This window comes from Dromiciops gliroides, chromosome 3, assembly GCF_019393635.1.
Source record: "Dromiciops gliroides isolate mDroGli1 chromosome 3, mDroGli1.pri, whole genome shotgun sequence".
NCBI lineage: Eukaryota > Metazoa > Chordata > Mammalia > Microbiotheria > Microbiotheriidae > Dromiciops > Dromiciops gliroides.
In genome coordinates this window covers 579,576,517-579,600,421 of record NC_057863.1, presented here as the reverse complement: position 1 = coordinate 579,600,421, position 23,905 = coordinate 579,576,517, and the positions used below count along the sequence as shown (strand labels likewise).

General features: G+C 40.6%; 1 protein-coding gene across 5 annotated transcripts; it reads right to left on the bottom strand.

The window, feature by feature from the left end:
• Positions 1-1,348: 1,348 nt before the first annotated feature.
• LOC122750622 (ecto-ADP-ribosyltransferase 5-like) lies at positions 1,349-23,528 on the bottom strand. Of its 5 annotated transcripts, none has more exons than XM_043997370.1 (5): positions 23,427-23,528; positions 11,592-11,711; positions 4,404-5,112; positions 2,616-2,648; positions 1,349-2,266 (listed from the first exon to the last, which is right to left on the bottom strand). In XM_043997370.1, the coding sequence occupies exons 2-5, from the start codon at positions 11,655-11,657 to the stop codon at positions 2,172-2,174; spliced, it is 903 nt and encodes a 300-aa protein (XP_043853305.1). In that variant the 5' UTR covers positions 11,658-11,711; positions 23,427-23,528; the 3' UTR covers positions 1,349-2,171. The 5 variants fall into 5 exon arrangements, with proteins under 5 accessions (XP_043853305.1, XP_043853307.1, XP_043853309.1 ...); XM_043997372.1 differs by lacking the exon at positions 23,427-23,528 and adding an exon at positions 17,497-17,571; XM_043997374.1 differs by lacking the exon at positions 23,427-23,528 and adding an exon at positions 17,497-17,532 and having other exon boundaries at positions 11,592-11,705.
• Positions 23,529-23,905: the final 377 nt, after the last annotated feature.

Below are 23,905 nucleotides of genomic sequence, written 5' to 3'. Positions count from 1 at the left end.
TGACTTGCCCAGGGTGACACAGCTAGTAAATGTTAAGTGTCTGAGGCCGGATTTGAACTCAGGTACTCCTGACTCCAGGGCCAGTGCTCTATCCACTGCGCCACCTAGCTGCCCCTCCCTTACTCTTAATAATATTATTGTTATCCTGAGTTCCAGGCTCAGAGTTTCCTTGTAGCCATCCTTGTCCTAGGAAGAGAAATTTAAAATTTCGGCATCCTCTTGCATTCTTCATTCCCCCCATTTCACTATCTATTTAAGCAGCCATCAAATCCTATGGGACCTGTAGAATAGAAACAGAGAAAATAGGAGGAGCAGCTTTCAGGGAGAAGGAGACGAGTTCTGATTGGTGAAAAATGATTTGATTGTTGGAGATGTTGAGTATGATGTATCAATTTGGAATGGATGAATGAAGGAATATACACTTAAATGCATATTATATACTGTTACATTTGATAATTAAGGTAGACTGAGGCACAAAGATTTTTAAGCACATTTTAATTTATTGGCAAAGCAAGCACTTACCTATAAAGGGGTCTTTTGACTTCTAATTCTGTCAAGAGACCATAAAGTAGGGGCTTATTGGCCTTTTTATAGTCCTTGGAAGTACAAGAGAGCAAAGAATAGGAGATATAAACTAAATGGAAAACGACTCCAGTATCTTTGCTGAGAAAATCCCAAATAGGGTCATGAGGAGTTGGACACAACTAAAATGACTGAACAAAGAGTCTACTATTTGCCAGACACTGTACTAAATGCTGGGCATATAAACAAATGCAAAAGATAGTCTCTGTTCTCAAGGATCTCTCAGTCTAGTGGGGGAGAGACATTTCAGAGATTTGAGTTCTTAAGCTGTTTCTTCAAAGTTGTTTTTCTTTACAATATTATTATTATATAAACTGTTTATCTGGTCTTCCTTACTTCTCTTTACAAGTGGGAAGGGAGAATTTTGAGGTGGGGAAAAGAAACAGAAGGTTATGACAGCAGTAGAGGAGGGAAACTCTTGGGACCTTAATGGGGATAGTGGCATTTATATGTTATAGGAATGCACTACAACATTAATAATCATGTACGTTATAAAAATACCAACTGAAAAAAGATGAGGTAAATATGAGATGACATTTGATTCTAGAGCAGGGGTTCTTGACCCTTTTTGTATCATGGTGCCACATCATAGTCACTCAAATCCTTCTCAAAATAAGGGCTCAATTCAGATTCTACTGGAGCCAGTGATGGCTTGCTCAGCTTCCTTGGGCTTTGAATTCTATTACTTTTACTCTGAATTTCCTCTTAGTCAATTCCATTCACTTCATATTGAATAAATGGGTTCTTTGGTTCTATTCTGAGAAGCAAAAGCAAGATCAGGAAACCTAAGTGGGACTGGGTTCCTGTCAGATAACTTGCAGTTATGATTTTGAGGGAATTAGTTCATACCTCTAGGTATAAATTCCAATCCAAGGGAAGGGCACACTGGTGCACATGTAGTTAGTCCTGTGCTTACATCAGTGCCTGGCACATACAGCAGGTGTTTAATAAATGTTTATGGATTGGTTGATTGATGGATCAATCCATGGGCTTTTCATGTGGTAAATGTTTCAAGGGGTAGAGACTAAGACATAAATCTATGAATTATTTTTCAGAGAGTCTGCTTAGAGTGCAGATAGAGCCACTCAAACCATCACCCTGGGTTACACAAGTGGGAAGGCAATCCCACTGCAGTTGGGGAGTCCAGGTCAGGAAATGCTATGTCTCATGCACCCAGAGGAGAGCTTGTTAATGGAGAAAGAGCCATTGTTTATTCTTTTGATTTCAAAATTTCACATTGCCACGTTAAAAGCATCTTTGGATTGTAATGGGGTGGTGGGGTGCATGGTGTGCTTAAAATCAGGAATTCTTGACCTGAGGTCTGTGAATTTGTTTTTTTTTTTTAAATTAAAAAAAATAATTGGTTTCCTTTGCATTGCTATGTATTTTATTTTATGCATTTAAAGATATTATTCTGAGAAGAGATTTGTAGATCTTACCAGGCTGACAAACCAGTCCAGGACATAAAGAAGGTTATGTCCTGGAACTAAATCTAGACCAATGTCCCTTCCCAACCTGCCTCATAATAGTGGTACAGCCCACAGTATTTAGCAAATTGTATGTCAACCCCAGGTCCAGCCAGACTCTGTCTAGAGGTAGATCCTTCCTTGGAGAAGCAGGGAGAGAAGGCCAAACAATGGCAGCTGAGTCAGAAGTCCAGGCCATGCTAGGATATTACCAGGAACTGGGAAGGAAAGAAGATAGGAAGAAGGGTGAGTTCAATGTGGGAGCCTTCCCTTAATTCCCTTCCCGTCATTACCGGAAAATCAGAAAATCATCTTTTGAGAGGCTGGGAACCTCATTTCTTCCCCTCCCACCTCTGTGGAATACTACAGATGGAGGACATTTGGGGCTGAGAATTGGTTCATAGGACCTGTAGTTTCAATGAAACCTCTTCTGTTCTGGGATGGACTATATTTGATCTCGTCTGATACCTGAGGAGGCACCAGGTTTCTAAGGCCAGCTGATATGAAGTGAGAGGAGAAGATAGTCTTTGTAGGACCAATGATGGGGAATAGAGAGAGATTCCTTACCAGAGTTGGAAAGACAAGTGGTTTTCTTCTCTCCTGAAACAGAAACAAACGGAATTAATTATTCGTATTAGGCTTTAAGGCTAATAGTCCTAACCTTAGCCCCATCCTCACAGCAGACCTCACCACAGCTTTAGGAATGGCCAATTTAAACAGGCTAGGAGCAGCCAGCCTCAATCCCTTCTTCCTGATTTCTGACTTCTAACTTTGGAATGGACTCTGTACTCCAGCCTCAGACCCCAAATATCCCAGTCCCATCCTAGTCCAGAACTTTGTACCCCTCAGCAGAACTGGACACATATCTTCCATTTGTTATTCCAACTCATGACCTAACTACCTTAAAAGGGGTTTCCAGAAAGGATCAAGGGGAACCTAGAAACCCTGAAAATACTAGAATCAAAGGCCCAGAGATTTTTATTTAAAACCGGATGGAACCTTAGTCACTACTGAATCTAATGCCTCCTCCCCATTTTTAAGAAATGAGGAAACTGAGGTCCAGTGTCCTGAAGTGATTCACTGAAGATCATGATGGTAACATAATCAAGAGTGGAATTCAGGTCGTCTGACTCCAAATCCAGCGTTCTTTCTTATTCATAGATCTCAAAAGGCAGTGTGGCATAAAGGTTAGAATGCTGAACTTGGAGTCAGAAAGACCTGGGTCTTAATAAGGATATCATCCCCTTTTTACAGATGAGAAAACAGGCTTGGAGAGGTTAGCTGCTTTGCCTGTGGTCACAGAGTTAATAGGCATCAGAGGCAGAATATGGACTTGTGAGTTCCCAGCTTCTAGGCCAGGAGAGTCAGAGATATATATACACACACACACACACACACACACATATATAGAGACAGAGAGAGAGAGAGAGAGAGAGAGAGAGAGAGAGAGAGAGAGAGAGAATGATTTTGGATGCAGCAGATATGTAGGTAAAGCCAGCTCTTCAACATGTCCCTGATTTCTAGTTTGCCTCCATAGAGATTTCAGAAACCTTCAACAATGTTTTGCCTTTTCAGTGCATGGGGGAGGGTGAAGAGAGACAGAGAATTTGGAAGTGAAAGTGAAAATAAAATTTAAGAAAAAAAAGAAAGAAATAAACTTTTCCCCAGAGTGAGATGGAAGCCTTTTTCTTGGTCATTCCTATCTAAAGAGCTTATTCACTCTTGTGTATGTTCTGGTATGTTATCATTTGTATACTTTCTCTAGTTTCTGCTTGCTATTTTGCTTGGATGAGTGGTTTTAGTTATCATTTGCTATTTGTGAAGGTCTTTTGGTTTACTAGTGTCCGGTGGATAGAGGCTAAACTGGCTAGTGTAAGCACACGGAAAGCAATGCCACTTTTGTTTTGAATCTATTAAACCCCATGACCAACAATATTTAAGGGGGAGACAGATTTAAATCTAGCCCAGCATTGCTTTTGGAGACTGGAGAAAAGGGCACCCAGTCTCATGATACTCCTAGCACCTTCCTGTCCCTTCCTGCCCTATTTCCTACTTCCCAACAATTTATTGGTACTAGCATTACCTTGGACTCTCCTCCTCTCCTAAGAGGTTGTTGCAGACCTCATATCATATCAATGCATTCCTTGCTACCATGCCATCCAAGAGCCATAGGTCAATATGTTTAAACAACCTATGTGGGCATCTTGGATATGAGATTACATATATTTTAAACAAATCAATGATATTATTCATTAAATGTATCCTTTTAATGACAACCTACTCACTCCAGCGGGGATTCTGTAGAGCCCAGCCCGCTCATGCTCTTTATCAGACCTGCTCCCTCCTCCTCCTCACCTCCGATGTATGTACAATTAAAGTTACTACAGGTAGTTTTATTCTCTAGGCTGACGGTGTTGAGGCCGAAGTAAGTGGATTCAAAGGTGGAGACACCGAAGACTTGATATGGTGGAATCAACACTTCCTTTTCTGATTCATTGTATGACAAATGTTGGATAGAAGCCCCAAGGCAAGTGGTGAAGGTATAGAGAGTCCCTGAGCCCTTTGCATAGTTTCTGGCCACAGTTATGTCCTTAGATGATGAGGCAAATTGACCAAAGCGCATTTCTCTAGTCTTATCAGGATAGAATTTCAGACTTATGCCCCTGTACACAGGAACACATTCTCCTCCAAGAAGTTGGATGGCTCTTGTCAAATAAAAATGGAAAGCTTTGAAATGGAAATTTTTCATGTAGTCATCTCTGGAGGTACAACAGGTTCTGACCATATCATTAAATTTCCTGTAAAATGGAATCTTGTAGTCAGTGTAGGCAATGACAGCTATTTCAAAATGTTTTTCAATGCGTTTCTCATTGATATCCGGATGCAAGCTCTTCCATCTCTTCTCTGCTTCCTCCCACACATCATTTAGCTGGGGGTCTACTTTCCTTTCTTTAGCCAAGAGCTCTTTTGCATTCTTCATCATGTCCCTCTCACATCCCAAATATTGGTCATCAAAAGCATTGGGTTCAAGGCTCATGTAATTTCTCTTAAATCCAAGTTTTAGCTAAGGAGAAAAAGGAAACTTTAGCTACAACCAGGATGCTTTTAACTCTTAACATTTCTAATAATTAAAAAAAAAGGAAACCTGCAGGTGTGTTTCTAAAAACACCTGCTCACTTATGCACATGCACTTGCTCATACACTTACACACAGACCTCACTGCTCTGTATATGTAGGAACCATTTTATTTGACCACTGAAAGTGAAAAAAAGCATTGTGTTATATGTATAGTGAGTCAGCTGGGGTATGTTTAAAATTTTAAAGATATTTCAGAGGTATAAGGACTTGAGAAGATGATATCTCATTTGCTTGGGTTTTGCCCACTTCAAAGCCAAGGACTCTCTTTGCCAGTGTGAGAATAGTATTACCAAGAGCCCCCTACTGAGAGAGCATGGGTTGACCTTTCTAAGGTTCAGTGTCCGGAAGTTTCCTCACATCAACATGAGACCACTTTCAACCAATCAGCTTGAAACAGTGTGGAAGGCTGTTCATTTTGTCAGTTGGTGTTTGGAACCTCGGGAGAGGTGGAGCTCTGATTGCTCCTGGAGGGTAGTTAGGTTTTCCTATTCTTTCAGAGACACTTGTTCTCTCTTTATTAACCTCTAATATATTTTAATAAATGTTTAATACTTAAACTGTTAAACTGTTGTCCTTAAAGTTAGCTTTCCCCACTGTGGGGACAGGTGACCACACACATTTAGTTTTATCCATCAATCCAGGGAGCAGCATAATCCATTGGACAGAACAATTGGTTTGTAATCAGAGCCCCTAGGGCCAAAACTTGGCTCTGTGTCTGATCATGGGTGAGTCACTCCCCAACCTGACCTTCCTCATCTGTAAGAAAGACCTTTGAGGTCTTTCTAGATTTGTCTATGATTCTATGATTGACTCCGGAAGCACCAAACCTCTCCTCCCCAAGCTTATTTGGACTAGCCCTTTCATTAGACTAGGGCTTCTTAAACTTTTTCTACTCATGACCTTTTTGCCCCAGAAGTTTTTCCACAAACCCAGATATATAGGTATATAAAATAGGGATACATAAGCTTTTACTGTTGCTAAATTTTCCATGACCCCCACATTCAATTTTGTGACCCCATATGGGGTTGTACCCCATAATTTAAGAAACTTTGCACTAGACCATGAGGTCAAGGCAAGCAGAACTATACTAGAAGAGTGAAAAACCAAGGGTAATGAGAAAGTCCTGTCAAATATGATCTGAGGGGAGATGCTTTTCAGAGGGGTTGTGAATTTATGAGCAAAAAAAGGAAAGTGGGCAGGTAACATTCAGGATTATATTCAAATTTGTTACTTTGAAAGAAAGTTTGGGGCTGTTGTGTATGATGGAGATGATTCTAAAAACAAAATTGGCAGAAAAAGGTAAAAGGGGGTATTTACATTATAAAAATGGGGCATGAAAGGTAGAACAGAGGAAGCTGGTAGGGGTGGAGGACTGGTAATGTTGGAATCTTATTCTCATCTGGGATGGAGAGGAAATAACATGTGCATCTGGAAGGGTGTATGTGTAGAGAGGTGAGAAAACTGGGGGGCAGGATAGGAAAAGGACTTTTAGAGGGGTCTTTAGATTGGGGTTTAGGAGGGTAGGGAGAGAAGATGGGAGACTTTTTGAGGGTATGTGGATTGAAATTGGGAGGTGTAGGAGGGGATGGTGGACTCTTGGAGGGGTGGGTGAATTGGGGATGTGGGAGGCTGGGGGGAGAAGATAAGGTAACAGGGTTAGGGTAAAAAGACAGAAAGAAAATAATGAGTAAAAATAAGATGGAGGGAAATTGACAAATAGTAATGATAACTTTGAATGTGAATGGGATGTTTATAGTAGTTCTTATTGTGGTGGCAAAGAACTGGAAATTGCAGGGATTTCCATCAATGGGGGAATTGGTGAACAGATTGTGGTGTATAATTTTGATGAAATACTACAGTACTATAAGAAGTGATGATCTTGATCTTAGAAAGCCATGGAAAGAGTTGCATGAAATGATGAAGAATGAAGTGAGCAGAACCAAGAGAACATTTATACAGTAACAACAATATTTTTTGAGAATGACTTTGAGTGACCAAGTTATTTTCATTATTATAAATACACAAATTAAAAATAAAGGACATATGAAGAGAGATGCTATCTTTATCCAGAGAAAGAACTGATAAATAGAAGTATGTATAGAATAATTTCACATAGATATACCTATTTGTTTCTAATGGTAGCCATCACTAGGGTGGAGGGAGGGGAAAGAAGGGAAAAAAGGGGAAAAAAAGAAATTCACTTGATAACTTTGTTGTACTGTAGGGTACCATGGCTTCAGCTCTATGGCTGGATCTCACATGGAAAAAAATCTGACCTTCCATTCACTGTTACATAAGGGGCGGTATGTGTGCATGTGCATCTTTCAGGCACACTACCATAGAATTAGTCCATCCTTGACAGTCCTGGAGACTTTCTTATCAATAATTTTCCAGGGAAGTATAGGTGAAATGTGGGATCCAAGACATGTGGAATGGAATATCCAAATAAGGAAGAGACTTCCATGCTGCACTTAAGGTGCATACGGTATGTGCTAACCATGCAAGAGGAATTCATGTAGCCTTTTGACCAATCAATTTCCTGCACATGTATTCCTATAGCTCTGATTCACACTAGTATAGACAAACAAGGCTTTCTGCCAAGTATGCTTATATGTCTAAATATCAGGGAAGGTTGTGTGTGTGTGTGTGTGTGTGTAGCTTGATGGGAATTTACATAATATCTGCTGGCCATCTTGAACATTCACAACCTGTATGTAAGTCTCCTTTAAATAAATTTTGTCTCTTTCATTCTGGAGTTGCCAAAGTCTTTCTTCAGTATTGAAGTTTTATCTCGGGGGTATGGGGGCATTATACACCTGAGCCCCTGCCCATACTCAACAACTGGCATAGTCAGCAGTATACCAAAGATGGCCAGTCATCCATGTGGTATGGGCTGACCTACTTTGTAGATGGCTGTGCCCTGCTGTATAAGTACAGATAGATATGCCTTGAAAATGCTGGTTGGTTTAGAGTGGCTGTTAGTTTAACAGGGGAAATCCAAAAGTGGAGAAGGAAGGGAAGGGGTGGCCCCTCCCCACCAGCATGAAACTCTCACACCTAACAGTGCTTGAGCTAGAAGTTAAGCATATGACAGAAACAAGACATGTGCAGTTTTTTATTTTTATTTTTTTTTTAAAGATTTTATTTTATTTTTTTTAGTGAGGCAATTGGGGTTAAGTGACTTGCCCAGGGTCACACAGCTAGTAAGTGTTAAGTGTCTGAGGCCGGATTTGAACTCAGGGAGTCCTGAATCCAGGGCCGGTGCTCTATCCACTGCGCCACCTAGCTGCCCACATGTGCAGTTTTAAAGGGAAACAGTCTTTTTCTCTCTTTTTTTGGTTTCTCTCTCTTTCTCTCCCTCCTTCCCTCCCTGATGCTGACTGCAGCAGTGTGTGTGTGTGTGTGTGTGTGTGTGTGTGTGTGTGTGTGTGTGTGTGTGTGAGAGAGAGAGAGAGAGAGAATATATTCAATGAAGATTATTTGAGATATTATTGGTAAAGGCAAGTAGAAGAAAGTAAGAGAAGAGTTGGATCAGAATATGAAAGAAACAAGACATGTGTAGTTTTTTTTTGTTTGTTTTTTTTAGTGAGGCAATTGGAGTTAAGTGATTTTCCCAGGGTCACACAGCTAGTAAGTGTTGTGTCTGAGGCTGGATTTGAACTCAGGTACTCCTGACTCCAGGGCCGGTGCTCTATCTACTGCGCCACCTAGCTGCCCCCGACATGTGCAGTTTTAAAGGGGATTTAATCAAAATTCACCTGAGATATTAAAGGGAAAGTGAGAAAGTTAAAGCATGTAGAAGTATGAGGAGCATGGGCAGAAAGAAAGTCATAACCTGTTTGTACAGACAGTGTAAACAGAGAATTTTAGAGTAAACAGTTTGGAAACTTTTGAGGAAAGAAAAAAAGAGCTTACTGTCTCTATAAAGATCCAGCAGTAATGGTATGCAGTTGCGTGGTTATCTAGAGGCAGGTTTGGCACCCATACCAGTGTACAATTTCAAGGTGAAGGGAAAAAAAGCTTCCACTTTGGAATAGAACTGGTAGCTAACCCTTTCTTGGCTCACAAAATGAGAAAAGGTTTGTGCAAGTTGGGGCACAACCAAAAAAGTAATTGAGTTTCATTGGAATATCTAGTTGGATATTTATGGAGTCTTACAAACTAAAGTTAAATACTGGTCAATTTTAAAGTAACTTTTAAATTGGTGTGAGTGTGTGTTAAAATCAGAAACAATTATAAATTATATGAGGCTCCTATCTATTTTGGTAATAAATTATGTTCTATCTGGATTTTAAGTATTGTTTTGTTTCCCCCCCTAAAACAAAAGAGGAACTTATTTAAGGGAACAGGAGAGGGAAGCCCCAGCCAGCCCTCCCAAGGACTCCCAGAACTTTAATAGTTTGGGAAAGAATCCTATCAATTAGGTGCTTTATTGAGTGATGAGACTCAATAAGTACTGGAAGAATTATGGAAATAAGATGAAACTTTATAATCACTGTAAGGAAATAGGCACAAAAAAGAGACCTTGTAGACTCTCCTTAATTTGTAAATTTTCCATGTTTCTTAAAACCATCTGTACACAAGGTCATCCATCCTGAGATAAGAGCTTGTTATGGGTTATGAAATTCGTCAACAAAGAATGGTCTTACTGAGAATTTATGTTTGCTTATTATATAGAAGTAATTTCTAATGATTGATCTTTACACCAGGATAAATTTAAACTCAAGAAGAAAAAGAAAAGAAAAAAAAAGACAAGTGAAAGATGTTAAGTGAAACCTCTTTTGTGTGTGTGTGTGCCTTAGTAAACTTTTATTACTTATTGCAACTCCATGAGAGTAGAAAATAACTGTATCTAGCCCTAAACTGTGATTGGTGAAACTTGCTATTTAAGATAAAATCTCGGGACTGTAATTGATATTGTTTTGAGTTTTAAATTCAGGTAAAGTTGTCTGCCGGCTCATTAAGTCAGTAATCCACCATTTGAGAGAATGCCACAAGTTACTCAGAGGGAATGTGATCCTGAACTGTTGCAGGTGGAGGTCTGTATCTGGGAAAAAAGCTGAGAGGATCATCTTGGTCTCCACCTACAATAGGATCCTTCTGGCTTAGTTTCCCCATTGTGTTCCTGCAGACCAGGAAATGTTTCCCACCTGGCTATTCCTGAGTCTGGCTATGAGGTGGAATTGTTACTGCTTGACTGGTGACTTGACTGGTGACTCTTACCTGAAATTAAAAAGATCTAAGGATGCTTTATCCTGCCATATATGTGCCCTGAGGCTGAGGCCTGAAGGACTAATTTGATGCTATTATAATCATGTCTCTGATTTTTTTTATAGCAGATTTCTATAATCAGAGCAGGTGTTCAGTAGAAGATATGAACATAATGCAAGTATGTAAGATCTCACTGCTTTTGGTCTAAATGTGTAGTCATTCCATATCCCAAATAACTAAGTGGCTTGTCATTTGCCTGTTACTACTTACAATGATAAGGTCAGCTTCTTGTAAATAAATTTGTTTGTATAACCATTGAACCTGGGTGGGGAGGGGTGTAGAAAGCCTCTATCTGCAAAAGTTTTGTTACTCATGTTTCTGATGTTTAGGATTGAATCCTCAATATTTTCTGATCCTCCTAAAGCAATTGAATTGGAGTAGAAATTTTTGAGTAAGCAAGAACATTAGACAATCCTATGTGTGAAATGTAAATTATTTTAATGGGACATTAAATTCTCTGGAGTTTCAAGTTAACTGTGGGGTAATATAGTGAGATGCAGGTATAAGATTTAAGTTATTTAGCCTAGAAATCTAGTCCTTCCTATATTTTAAACAACTGAAGTGCATGAGTATCTGGCTTTGTTATCTGTCTGTTACTAGTTATGCATTTTCTGTGTGTAAAACAAGGTCCTCACTAGCTGTGTGACCTTGGCCAAGTCACTTAGCCCACATTGCCCCACCAACCCCACCCCTCCAAAAAAACAAGGTCCTCAAATGTTTTGTTTTTAAAATCTGATGTAAGAATAATTGAGTATGGATGAACTGGACCAGTGATGAGGGGAAAGGACTTGCCCTTCCCAATTCTTCCTCTTTTACCTAACTGGGGTGGGGCGGGGGGTGGGGGGGGGGGGAGAGAGAAGGGCAGAGTTGTTCCTGCTTTGTGCTTTTTGTCCTTAGTTTCAAATGCTTAGCTTAGTGTCCCTAGAGCTCAGTTCCAGTTCTAAGTCTCAAACCCCACCAGGGGCTGAAGTCTCAGGCACTCTGACTTTTCAAGGCTTCCATGCCAACCTATCTGGCTACACCAGTCAGCCTGCAATCCTGGCTTCCAAGTTGCCATGGTTCAAACTTCCAGTCCTGTAGGGATCACCTCTGATACCTGAAACTGAGTGTCTGTGAATAACTTGGACCACTTACTTCATATGTAACCAGTCCAATGATCATGACTATGATGAAGATGATGATTTTCCATTTAAGGTCCATTTCAAGATCTCTTTGCCCAGGGTTTCTTCCTTGCTCCTGTTCTTATCTCTGCAACTGAAACACAAACAAATAAATAACCTCCTATTTCTGCCTTCATAACCTACCTGCAGTCTACCTTCCTGATTCCACATTACCTCCCCTTGTTTACTCTATGCTTCAATCAAACTGGCCAACTTGCCATTCCCTATTGTTAAGGGAAAAATATTAATATTGTGCTCTACATTTTATTCCAAAACCAATTTTATTTCATTTAACATTATCTAAATCCAAGTTATTTTTACCCTAGAGAGAGATGGCCAATTTGGCATCATTCCCCATGCCCTAGGATATGTCTCTCCCCTAATATAATTTGGGCTAATATTTAAAGGAATGAATAGGAAAATGTTTGCAGAATGTTACAATATAATTATGGATGAACATTTCAAGGCAATAGTCACTACCCAGCTCATTCCTTCCCTGCAAGTGTTGAAAGGACTTCTTTCCTGGGACCGATATTTCAGTCTTCTGTTATGGAAGTTTTCCAGCCTGGGTTTCTTGAGAGCCCAGGAAGAATCTCAGGCACAATCAAGTCTGTAAGACTAGGGGTTCAAAAAGTGAGTAACCAGAATGAAAGTCATCTCTGATCATAGGTAACTCATTACCTTAGGTAACTCAGGGTTGCTCATTGCATTGATCAGAGCTCTCAAGTTTTTCTAGAAGTTAAGAAAATTTGAATTCACACCTGGGCTCAGACACTTACTGGCTGTGTGAACCTGGGCAAATCACTTAACCCTTATTTGCCTCAGTTCCTCATTTGTAAAGTGAGGATACATTGGAGAAGAAAGTGGCAAACTACTCCAGTATCTCCCAGGAAAACGAGTCAGACGTGATGAATCAGACATGGCTGAATGACTGAACAACAAAGAAAATCACATCAAAGAAAAGTTTAAAAATGCTCCTCCATATCATTGCAGGGGTCAGGGGTTAGGGAGATCATGTATATGGAATATTGTGTTCAATATGCTGTCAAGTATGGAAAATATATTTAGTTTCCATGAACTACTTCTTCTCTTTCATTTGCAATCTTCATTACAAGGGGATGATTAAAACAAAATAAAAAACAAAAACAAACAAACAAAAAACCAAGGGGATGGCCCCCTGGTTGATGACCAAGGACAGGGAGAGATAAATTCAGGTATTTTAAAAATGACTCAGTAAAGACTTGATTGTTTCCTCATGTTTTAATTAGGGACAACACACACTTCTGCTTCATGGCAGTACCTTGCTGAGATAATTACAAGGCTTTGTTAAAATAAAGAGCTCTATATTCCACAGTTGATAAATGGTTAAAGGATATGAAGAGGCAATTTTCAGAAGAAGAATTCAAAGCTATTATATGAAAAAAATGCTCTAAATCATTATTGATTAGAGAAATGAAAATTAAAACAACTGTGAGGTACCACCTCATACCTATAGGAAATGACAAATGCTAGAGGGGATGAAGGAAAATAGGTATACTAATAAATTGTTGGTGAAGGTATGAACTGGTCCAATCATTCTGGAGAACAATTTGGAACTATGCCAAAAGGGCCACATAACTGTGTATATCCTTTGACCCAGCAATACCACTAATAGGTCTGTACTCCAAAGAGATCAAAGAAAAAGAAAAAGGAACTGTATGTACAAAAATATTTATGGCACCTCTTTTTGTGGTGGCAAGTTCAAATTGGAAATTATGGGAATGTTCATCAACTGGGAATGGCTGAACAAGTTGTGACATATGATTGATGGAGTGCTATTGTGCTATAAGAAATGACAAGGGGGATGGTTTCAGAAAACCCTGGATAGACATATGAATTAATGCAAAGCAAAATGAGAAGAACTGTGCACAGCAACAGCAAAGTTGTAATAATGATCTACTGTGAAGGACTTTACTACTTTGATCAATATAATGAACTGAGGTAATGTGTAACTGAGCTCATATTGCTTGCTTTTTTTTCATTGTGTGTGTGGGAGGGAGGGAGGGAGAAAATTTGGAGCTCATTTAAAAAGAAAAGAATACTAATAAGCAAACAAACCAACGAACAAATAAATGATGCATTTTAAACTTCTTAAGTCATATGCAAGAGATAAATGAGAATGAACTAAATTTCAGGTATCTTAAAAACAATCATATTTCAGAGTTTTCCACATAGAGTGACTGCTTTCAAACCCAGGAAGGCCCTGGTTGTTGGTTAACACTGACCTGGTTAGTTCAATGCATTGTACAGTGACCCTTAGGCTAAAAGGGAAACCTTTTAAACTTTGGACTATTGACTCAAAATGTAACCCTGATATACACCAAGTGAGTCACCAAGTTTCCAGTGAGTTACCATAGATTCCATAATAATTAGCGATCAGACTATTTACCATATAACTAATTTCTATACTACACCTGAAAACATTAAAACCATCTGCCCATTTGTCTGTGACTGTGTGTCTGTGTTTATATTGGGGGAAAGGAAGCCTTAGTTCCTATGCAAGCCAACATCTCAATTATCTCTAGTCTCAGGGTAGAATGCACATGGCTCTCATTTACAAACACTACCATATACCTTCTTTTGTGAACTGCTAAGGTTTTATGACCTTACCAAGGTGGAAAAGTAAGAGGAGCTGGCAAACTGTCACAGAACTCACAGACTGAGAATTCTCAAGTTCTTCTACTTTTACCAAATAACAAGTTACTCTTTTTTTTTTTTGACAGGGTAAGTGTCAAGTGTCTGAGGCCAAATTTGAACTCAGGTACTCCTGAATCCAGGGCTGGTGCTCTATCCACTGTACCACCTAGCCACCCCCAACAAGTTACTCTTGACATCAGAATACTTTGGATGGTCTTTAACTAGAAGAGCCCTCTGTTTTCTAGACAAGTCTCTAATAAGTATTAGCTCAAAGTTCTAAAATCAAGTGCTGGATCCAAAGAGGAGCTAACATTCTATATGATACCAATGCATCCCACTCTAGGCATCATCCCACAGGGCACCTAGGTGGCACAGTGGATAGAGTACTGGCTCTGGAGTCAGGAGGACCTGAGTTTGAATTTGGACTCAGAATTTGATACCAACCAGCTGTATGACCCTGGGTAAGTCACTTAACCTGATTGCCTCAAACATCCGGGAACATCTCCAGTCATCCAGATGTATATCTTGCTACTGTGCCCACATGTCTCTGGAGGAGAGAATGAGGCTGGTGACTAGGCATAGCCCTTCCTCACTTAAATCCAATTCACTGAAAGTCATGACATCACTTCCTGATGTCATGGTCTTTTTTGAGAACAAACAACAATAGCGATCATCCCAGAAATCAACAGTACTTGTGGACAAGGATTTCCCCAAATCACACTGTAAGAAACTCATAAACATAACATCAACAGATTGAATATTATTGAAACAAAACTTATTGCCAGTCAAATAACATGAATCCAGTTAAATGCATCTCCAAATCAGCTACATGAAAAAACTGTTCCATTCATTTGCCAATCTTTGTAGTCTAGACTATTTGTATTCTGAGAGCAGGACAGAGTAGTTATCATTTTCACTCTCTCAGCTACAGAGATGTATTATAAACAGTTACCATTCAGAGCACAGATGAATTATTCTGTGAATAACACTCTTCTCCAATTAATTTATCAAACCCAATATAAATCCAAATTTAAAAATTTAAAACTTACAGCACCATTCTAGCTACTTGTCCATATGCAGAAGGATATAAAAATTTTTGAAATCAAGCTTGATAATCAGCGAGGTGGCACAGCAGATAGAGGGCCAGGCCTGGAGTCAAGAAGACTTGAGTTTAAATCTGACTCAGACACATAAGCAGCTGTGAGAGCCTGGGCAAGTCACTTAAACCTGTTTGCCTCAGTTTCCTCATCTGTAAAATGAGCTGGAGAAGGAAAAGGCAAACCATTTCATTATCTTGCCCAAGAAAACTCCAGATTGGGGTCATAAGAGTCTGACATGACTGAACAACAATCATGGGAAAGCTCAAAACTAAAACCCAACTTCCTGAGGAAGTGACAAGCTGCTTTCTGAATGTAGTTAAAAGACTAAGAATTTCCTAAAGTCTCAAAAGTGATAGAAGAACATTTGGCTGTTTTACCAACAAGAGACAGCTGTTGTTTTAGCTTCATTCCACAGACAAATTTAAACAGAAAATGACAATTGCTACACTTTTGAAATGGGAGAGTAAACCAATCACCACAAGAAGCCACTTGGTTAAATTTTTATCTGTACCCACTACCTCCCTTGAGTGGAGGTGAGGTCAGCCACTTTTCTGGGGAGCCTGAAACCACCCACTGCTGCTACTGAATTGTTGTAGGAGATTTTTTTTTTTTGTGAGGCAATTGGGGTTAAGTGACTTGTCCAGGCGTCACACAGCCAGTAAGTGTTAAGTGTCTGAGGCTGGATTTGAACTCAGGTCCTCCTGACTCCAGGGCTGGTGCTCTATTCACTGCGCCACCTAGCTGCCCCCCTTTTTTTCCTGGGTTTTAATTTTTTTTGGTGTTGTAGGAGATTCTTAACATGGGTTCCTAGAGATCCCAGGGAGAATTTCACCTACCATCATATCTTCAAGAATTGGGGTGGGGGGTGGTGGTGGTGGTGAAGAAATGAGTAGCCAGCCTGATAGAAAAAGAAATAAATTAGTGTACCTTATAAGAAAGATCGCTGCCTCCTGGTAGCAATTTTAACTTCTTGGAGCATAGATTGGATTGTCATAGGTTTTTAGCCTCATTTGGAGTACTCAGGCAATCATGGCATTCCTTGGCAGAAAAGGTCTGGTGAAGTGTGAAAGCCTGGGGGTCACAAGAATCTCTAAAAAAATAAGTTTGTTCTTGTGGTCAATGCATTTCTCTGCGTTTAGTCTTGTCAACATGTCTTGTATTGGCAGATGATCTCTAAGATGGTAGAGACTGTATTTTTTGTTTTGTTTGTTTTTTGTTTTTTTTGGCAGGGCAATGGGGGTTAAGTGACTTGCCCAGGGTCACACAGCCAGTAAGTGTCAAGTGTCTGAGGCCGGATTTGAACTCAGGAACTCCTGAATCCAGGGCCGTTGCTTTATCCACTGTGCCACCTAGCCGCCCCGTAGAGACTGTATTTTGAAAAGAATCATTCTTGTTCATCCTGCAGTTGACTATCAGGAGGGAAGTCTAAACCCCGTACTTCTGTTTTCTTGGTCTCAGAGGTTACTTTATGCCAAGCACTGTGCTAAGTGCTGATACCAGACCCTCTCCTCTCAGGAGTTCATGCATAGGAAGGATGACTAAGCCCAGGTTCAATCACCCTTATTTTCCAGATCTTAAAAGAGAACAGGGGCAGCTAGGTGGCACAGTGGATAGAGCACCGGCCCTGGAGTCAGGAGGACCTGAGTTCAAATCCGGCCTCAGACACTTAATACTTACTAGCTGTGTGACCCTGGGCAAGTCACTTAACCCTAATCGCCTCACTAAAATAAACACACACACACACACACACACACACACACACACACACACACACACACACACACGAGAACAAGGACACAGAACTTACTGGTGGCAAAGCTAGCACTAGAACACACATGTTCTAAATTCTAATTCAGAGCCTGTTACAGTGCCTTCCTTGGACTCACTTCTCTTTTGATTCCCACTGGACACTCCCAGTCTCCTGAGCTCCCAGGCTCCAAAGTCTAGAGCTAGCTATGTTTGATTCCTCCTCCTAAATTCCTTCTTTCAAACTAGCCACCAAATCCTTCTTATGCTCCACCCATAAGTTCACATACACTTGCATCTTCTCCAGTGCCATGACCACCTAGGGGAGACCTCTCAATCTCATACAAAAATATTGACCTGGTTATATTTGATTCCTGTGACCCTGCCCTTCCCAGCTCCTTTCCCAGCTAGATCTGCTTACAGAAGGAAGGTCCAGCCCTTTGTGGTCTCTGATTCCTAGAGAGGAAGAGTAGCTTCTGTTTACATTATTCACTTGTTGATAGGAACTGCTGAGGTCAACTATCAAGGTCAACTTTCCTCAGAGTGAGGGACAGAGAGAGAGAGAAGCTGGAGAACCACTTTCACAGAGTCTGGGCACCCTGTGCTCACCAGACAATGTTACTCTGATGAGAGTTTGGATCAAGTTTTCTTTGGCATTTTATTTTCCAAATGCCCAGGTCATCTGATCACAAACTGAGATACATAAGAAGGCTAGGGGATCACCTTCATCATTCTAGTTCTTCAGGGCCCATATTCCAGAAGGGATCATATGCAGAGAATCATACCCCCAATGAGCCCAAGACACTCTCAAGAACAAAGGGAACTAGAAAGAACTAGGGGGACTTCCGGAGATATGATGAAATGAGAACATGTGTCTGAGCTCAGCCCCTCCCCCCATAGCATTTTAGAATAGCAGGATATGCACCAAATAAGAGAATAAAACTGAACTAGTGCAATAACAATAGCAAGAGTCCCAGAAATTACAAATGGGACAACTACAGTCTCTTCCTTTAGGGTGCCTCAGAAGAACCTCACTGCATTCTTATTACCTCAAGGATCAAATCTAAAATCCTCCAAGTGGCTTTCAAAGCCCTTCCTAAGCTGGTCTCTTTTTTTACCTTTCCAGTCTTGTTATCCCTTATTCCCTTTCATATACTTTGTGACCCAGTGACACTGGCCTCCATCTCCTGACTCAGAGTTTTTTTATGACCCAGGCCAGGAATGTTCTCCTTTTCATCTTGGCTTGCTACTTTCCCTCTAAGTTAAATCTCAGTTAAAGTCTCACCTTCTGCAAGAAGTCTTTCTTAGTCTTCTTGAATCTTAATCCTTTCCTTTTGATATCATTCTTGCTTTATCCTACATATATCTGGTTTATACACAGTTGTTTGCCTGTTGTCTGTGTCTTTAGGCTATGGGCTTTTTGAGAGCAGGGACCTTTTTTCTTCTTTTGTTTGGATCCTTAGGGCTTAGCAAGTGCCTGGCACATAGTAGGTACTTAAAAAACAGTAACTGACTAACTAAAAGAAGAAATAAAGATGGGAATTGGAACTCTCAAGAAAGAATTTGTTTATTAGAGTTCTTAACTAACTATTGTAAAAATTATAACTATAAGCTATCTGTAAAACTATAGCTGGCTCGCTATTCCTGCCATGGTTGCCATCTGAAACTTTCTATAGCTGAAATTAGCTGGCTCGGCATCTGAAAGCTGCTAGCTGTCTACCTATTTCTAGGCTATTAGCTGCCTAAGCCAGTCTGTAAAGGCCTGCCCCCTCCTCAACTGCTTCCCCCAGACTGATAAGAAACAAGATTAAAAAGCCTCCTTTCAATTAATAGAAAAAGCAGGGTTTGTTGATAAGAATAAACTTAGAGATAAATGTAAAAATAAGGACAAAGCAAAGCGAAATATATGACCTGTGAACTTGACCCCAATGGACTCTCTCTTTTAACTTTCTCTTCTGCCGCAGTGAATTCTTGGTTGCTCCCTCTCTGTGGGTGTGACTGGCCACTGCCGCCACTACAACCACACCTCCCTCGGACCAGTTTACCTCCCTCTCTCTAGCTCACTGCTTGCACTTCTTCTCATCTCCTCCCTCTCTGTCATTCACCTTTTGTTTACCGTCCCCCACTAACCATCAGCCAACCCCGCTCTTCTTCACTACTTCCTTCTCATTCAGTTGTGCCCCTCTTTCTTCGAAGTGTCTCTCCACCTATGTCTCCCTGTGTCTTCTTTTTAAAAAGCTTCTTTCCTAGGGACCTCAGGCTGGCTGTGCCCATGCACTCCAAGCTAATTCATTGGCTTCTCCTGAGGCTGGGCCCAAGGCCGGCAGGGGGACAGAGACTCCATGCAGGACATGCCTAGAGCTGGGGGCTGGGCTGAGAAACCCCTGGGGTGTGCCTGGGTTTTCCATACATATCCTTGCTGGGCAGAGGGAGCTGGGCATGGCACGAGGATTGTGGCCCCAGGGAAGAGGGATCCGTTTCGGTGCCCAAAGCTAATTTTAGCCTCTTACACTATCAAGAAAACAGAGACCATTTGTGGGTGAGTTTCAAAAAGGAAATCAGATAAAAGTAAAGTAAGAAGAAGGAAAGAGAGGGTTGAGAAAATTTTTTATATTCCCCCATGGCTAGCAAACTTCCTCCTTTTACTCTTCCAAGCCTATTGATGTAGAACTCCTTGCTACCTAAGTGGAAACCACACCCAATATCTTATTACCCCTACCGTGGTAACCACATTTTATTTTCTTATCTCCATCCACCTCATCCCTTTCCCTATCAAGTCACAATTCAGCTCTGATCACTCTTTTCATTTTGTTTTTTGGAATCCTTTTCTTTTCTTTCTTTTTTAAAGTTTATTACGTATATATTCCCCCCCCCCCCAATTGTCTTTTTTTAAAAACATGCATGAAACAACATTGGTTTTTTGGGTTTTTTTTGTGGGTCAGTGAGGGTTAAGTGACTTGCCCAAGGTCACACAGCTAGTGTCAAATGTCTGAGGCTGGATCTGAACTCAGGTCCTCCTGAATCCAGGGCCCGTGCTCCATCCACTGAGCCACCTAGCTGCCCCGGAATCCTTTTCTATCATTAATAAACTTTGTTCATCTTGGGCCTCTTCCTCTTGTGCTCCTTCTATCTGCTGGTGCTCTTGGAGAACTGGGTCACTCCCAGGAGGCACTGCATCCCTGATCATCCTCTTGACTGCTTGAATATACATTCTCCATTGCCCAACATACTTGGCAGGAGAAAGAATAAGTATAATCCTCTTCTTTTTTCTAAATCCTCCTTCTGCTGTGGCCATCACTCACTTAGCAACCTCCCCTCCTTCTCAGGTCACTCTACTCAGGGATATGATCTAATCTAGATCTTCTTTTCTGTTATATATGAACCACAAGATCATTCTCCCTCTTTTCTCAAGAGCTTCAGCATCTGTCTCACAGTCTTCCTTTCTACCTCAACCCTTGTCTTTATACTACGCAGTTTCAATATAAATGTTGATGTTTCCTCAGACACCCTGGCCCCTCAGTTCATTCATCTCAGCTCCTGTGACCTACAGCTTTATTCCTTCTCAGTCACATGCAGGGATAGTCACAGTCTTGATCTCACCATCACCCAATAGTGTTCCACTTCCAGAATGAGCCATTCTATCTTCTATAATTCATCCTAGACTTTAGATCTATACTTTGTCCTCATTGTGAGTTCCCTATGCCCTGGCTCATAGACCCTCCAGTGCTCTCCAATAGATCACCACCCCTGTCTGACTTCACTTTCCTCATTCCCCAATATTGATCCAATAGTTAATCAGTTCTACTCTACATTGTCCTTCTCCAGTCAATACTCAGGTCTTGCTAAATCCCAGGTCTGGATTACACTCACCCTTTCTACTCCAATTCTTGGGCTGGTAAACAACAGAGAAGAAACATGGCACTTCTATGTATACATGTTGTTTCCTCTGATAGAACATAAGCCCCTTGAGGGCAAGGGATGTACTTTTTTGTCTTTGTATTCTCAGCCTCTATCACGGTGCCTGGCACACAGCAGACACTCATTAAATATTTGATGAGTGATTAGCTGGGCTAGATGGAGGAAGAGGTGAGGATTTTTCTTTGACAAGCATTACCTCATAGGAGAATCAGTCATAAAGAAAGAACATTTATTCTTCTGTTCAATATTCAACAAGTATTTATAAAGGACCTACAAGGCACATTGTATTACTGTAATTTCAGAGTGGATGAACAAATCATGGTATATAGATGTAATGGGATATTATGTTACTTTAAAAGAATGCCCTTAAAGCAGGGACTCTTCACCTGGGGTCCATGGACTTCTCCTTTCAGAGGGTCACTGAATGTGGATGGGGAAAAGGAATGTCTCTTTATTTCACTAACCTCTAACTGAAAGTTAGTTTGTCCATTATTTCTGAATGTAGGCACGAAACCACAGAAGAATCACTAGTACCTCTGACTTTGTTATCAATAAAAATTACAAATATTTCCACATCACATCCCAGTTATTTCATATATTACTGAAGTTACTAGACCTGTTGCTAGGTCCCTGTCTAAAAATTGTGTATTACAATATAATTGGGTTCCTTTGTAATTCCATGTGCCTGATGCATTTAAAAACCTTATTTTCAGAACAGAGCCCATAAGCTCCACCAAACTTCCTGAGGGGCCCATGACACAAAAATGTCAGGAACTTCTCTGTTGGGGGCAGAAGAGCATAGGGGACAAAGGGAAGGTGGAGTCAAGAACTGGTTCTAGTTCTGATAGACATTGGTCATGTGACAATGGACAAGTCACCTAACCTCTCAGTGCCTGTGGCAACTCTCATAGAAATAGAAATTTCAGACAGTCACTGATCTGCTCTGGTGGATTGAGTTTTTCCAATGGGCTTTCCCCACATGGCTGAAACCACAAGTTTCACTAGGTTCACTGGGAGTGACCCAGTTCTCCAAGAGCACCAGCTGATACAAGGAGCACAGGTGGATCATGAAAAATAAAAAGCAACAACCAATAGTAGGATTCAGAGAAACACAGGAAGGCTCATATGAACAAGCCCTCAAGGACACTCTACTAGTGGAAACGATTTATATCCAGACAAGTAAATATAGAGTAATTTGAAGAGGTCAGGAGCTTGAGGGAGGGATCTCAGAAGAGGCAGGGTTTCACTAGAGTTGAGTCTTAAATGAACTTAAGGATTTTGAAAAGTGCAGAGAAAACATTGGAGTGATGGGGGATGGCCTGAGTAAGTGAAGAGAGATCTGAAATGGAATGCCCAATTGAGGGAACAGATAGTAATGTGGCTAATAATATAAAATAAGCCTAGAAAGCAGGGTGAAGCCAGGATGTGGAGGGCTTTAAATGAGTGCCTGAACTCAAGTGGAGAGTGTGAAAGTGTCAAGGAGGAAGCTGATGTGAGCCATGTTGAAGTTGAATTGATTGTATGTGACAAATGATTCAATATTGTGGGTGGAAAGGAAGAGAGAGAGTGAGAGTGAGTGAGTGAGAGAGAGAGAGAGAGAGAGAGAGAGAGAGAGAGAGAGAGAAAGAGAGAGAGAAGGAAGGAGGGAAGGAAGAAAGTGAGCAAGGAAGAAAGAAAAAGAAAAAGAAAGAAAAAAGAGAAGGAAAGGGTAGGAAAGAAGGAAGGAAAACAAGGAAGGAAAGAAATAGAGTGAAAGAAACTACAAGTGAATGAATAAATGAAAAAAAGCATTTAAGAGCTTAGTAAGTGCTAGGCATGGTGCTAAATACTGAGATACAAATGGGAAAGCAAGACAGTTCCTGCTCTCCAGGAGTTTACAATCTAATAGAAGAAGAGAACACATATAAGGGAGGGTTGGTCAAGCAACTGTGTTTTTGTCTGGGGAATCATAGGGATGGGGAATAGAGCCCTGTGGACAAAGGATTGCTAAGTCTCTTCTGGGAATTGTAGGGTTATGTTATTATATTATTGTAAGGTATATATTATCCCCAGAGCTGGAAGTGCAAAGGGGGAACACAGCATGAAGATGCTCAGGCAGCCACTCTGTGGGTCTAGGTCAGACTAGATATGGAGAATCCTCACCCATAAAGAGTCCAGGGGCCTCAGGGTAGGAGACAGAGAGAGGGGGTAGGAGGCAGAGAGGCTCCAGGCAAGGAAGCAGAATAATGAAAATGACTGAACATTCAAGGCTAGGAGACAATGGAAGGTGATGTCAAGAAAAATAGAGAGTCTGTGAAAATCCCTATCCTTCTGCCCCACCAAAGCATCACCATATTATTAGGAGATGATCCACATTTTATTTAAGGTACCTGTTTTGTGAGATGCGCCAGTGTAGAGTCAACTGTCCTGCTTGGTTCCAGCTTCAGTGAGAAGGCATTGAGGTTTGGACTTTGTTAGTAAAACATGTTTTTAGTTTCACTTGTGGCTGTGGTTTGTGGGCTCTTATTTTTGGTGAGGTGCACGTTTATAGTCAATTTACTGCTACTTATGCAAACTAGTGTATGGAAATCCAAATTGGTCTTACTCTTCTTGATGCCTGTAATCAAACTATTAATGAAAGTATGCAAACAATGCTCTTCTCTAAGAACAAACCACTAAAAAAAACCCAAACCCAACCAAATCACTAACTCAGTCTTCTTGTTGAGTCATTTTCTTCATGACCCCATTTAGGGGTTTCTTTTTTTTTTTTTTCAATTTTCAATTATAATTTATTTTTAAATAATAAACATTTTTATTTAAAGTTTTTAGTTCCAAATTTTTCCATCCTTCCCTCCCTTCCCTCCCCCCT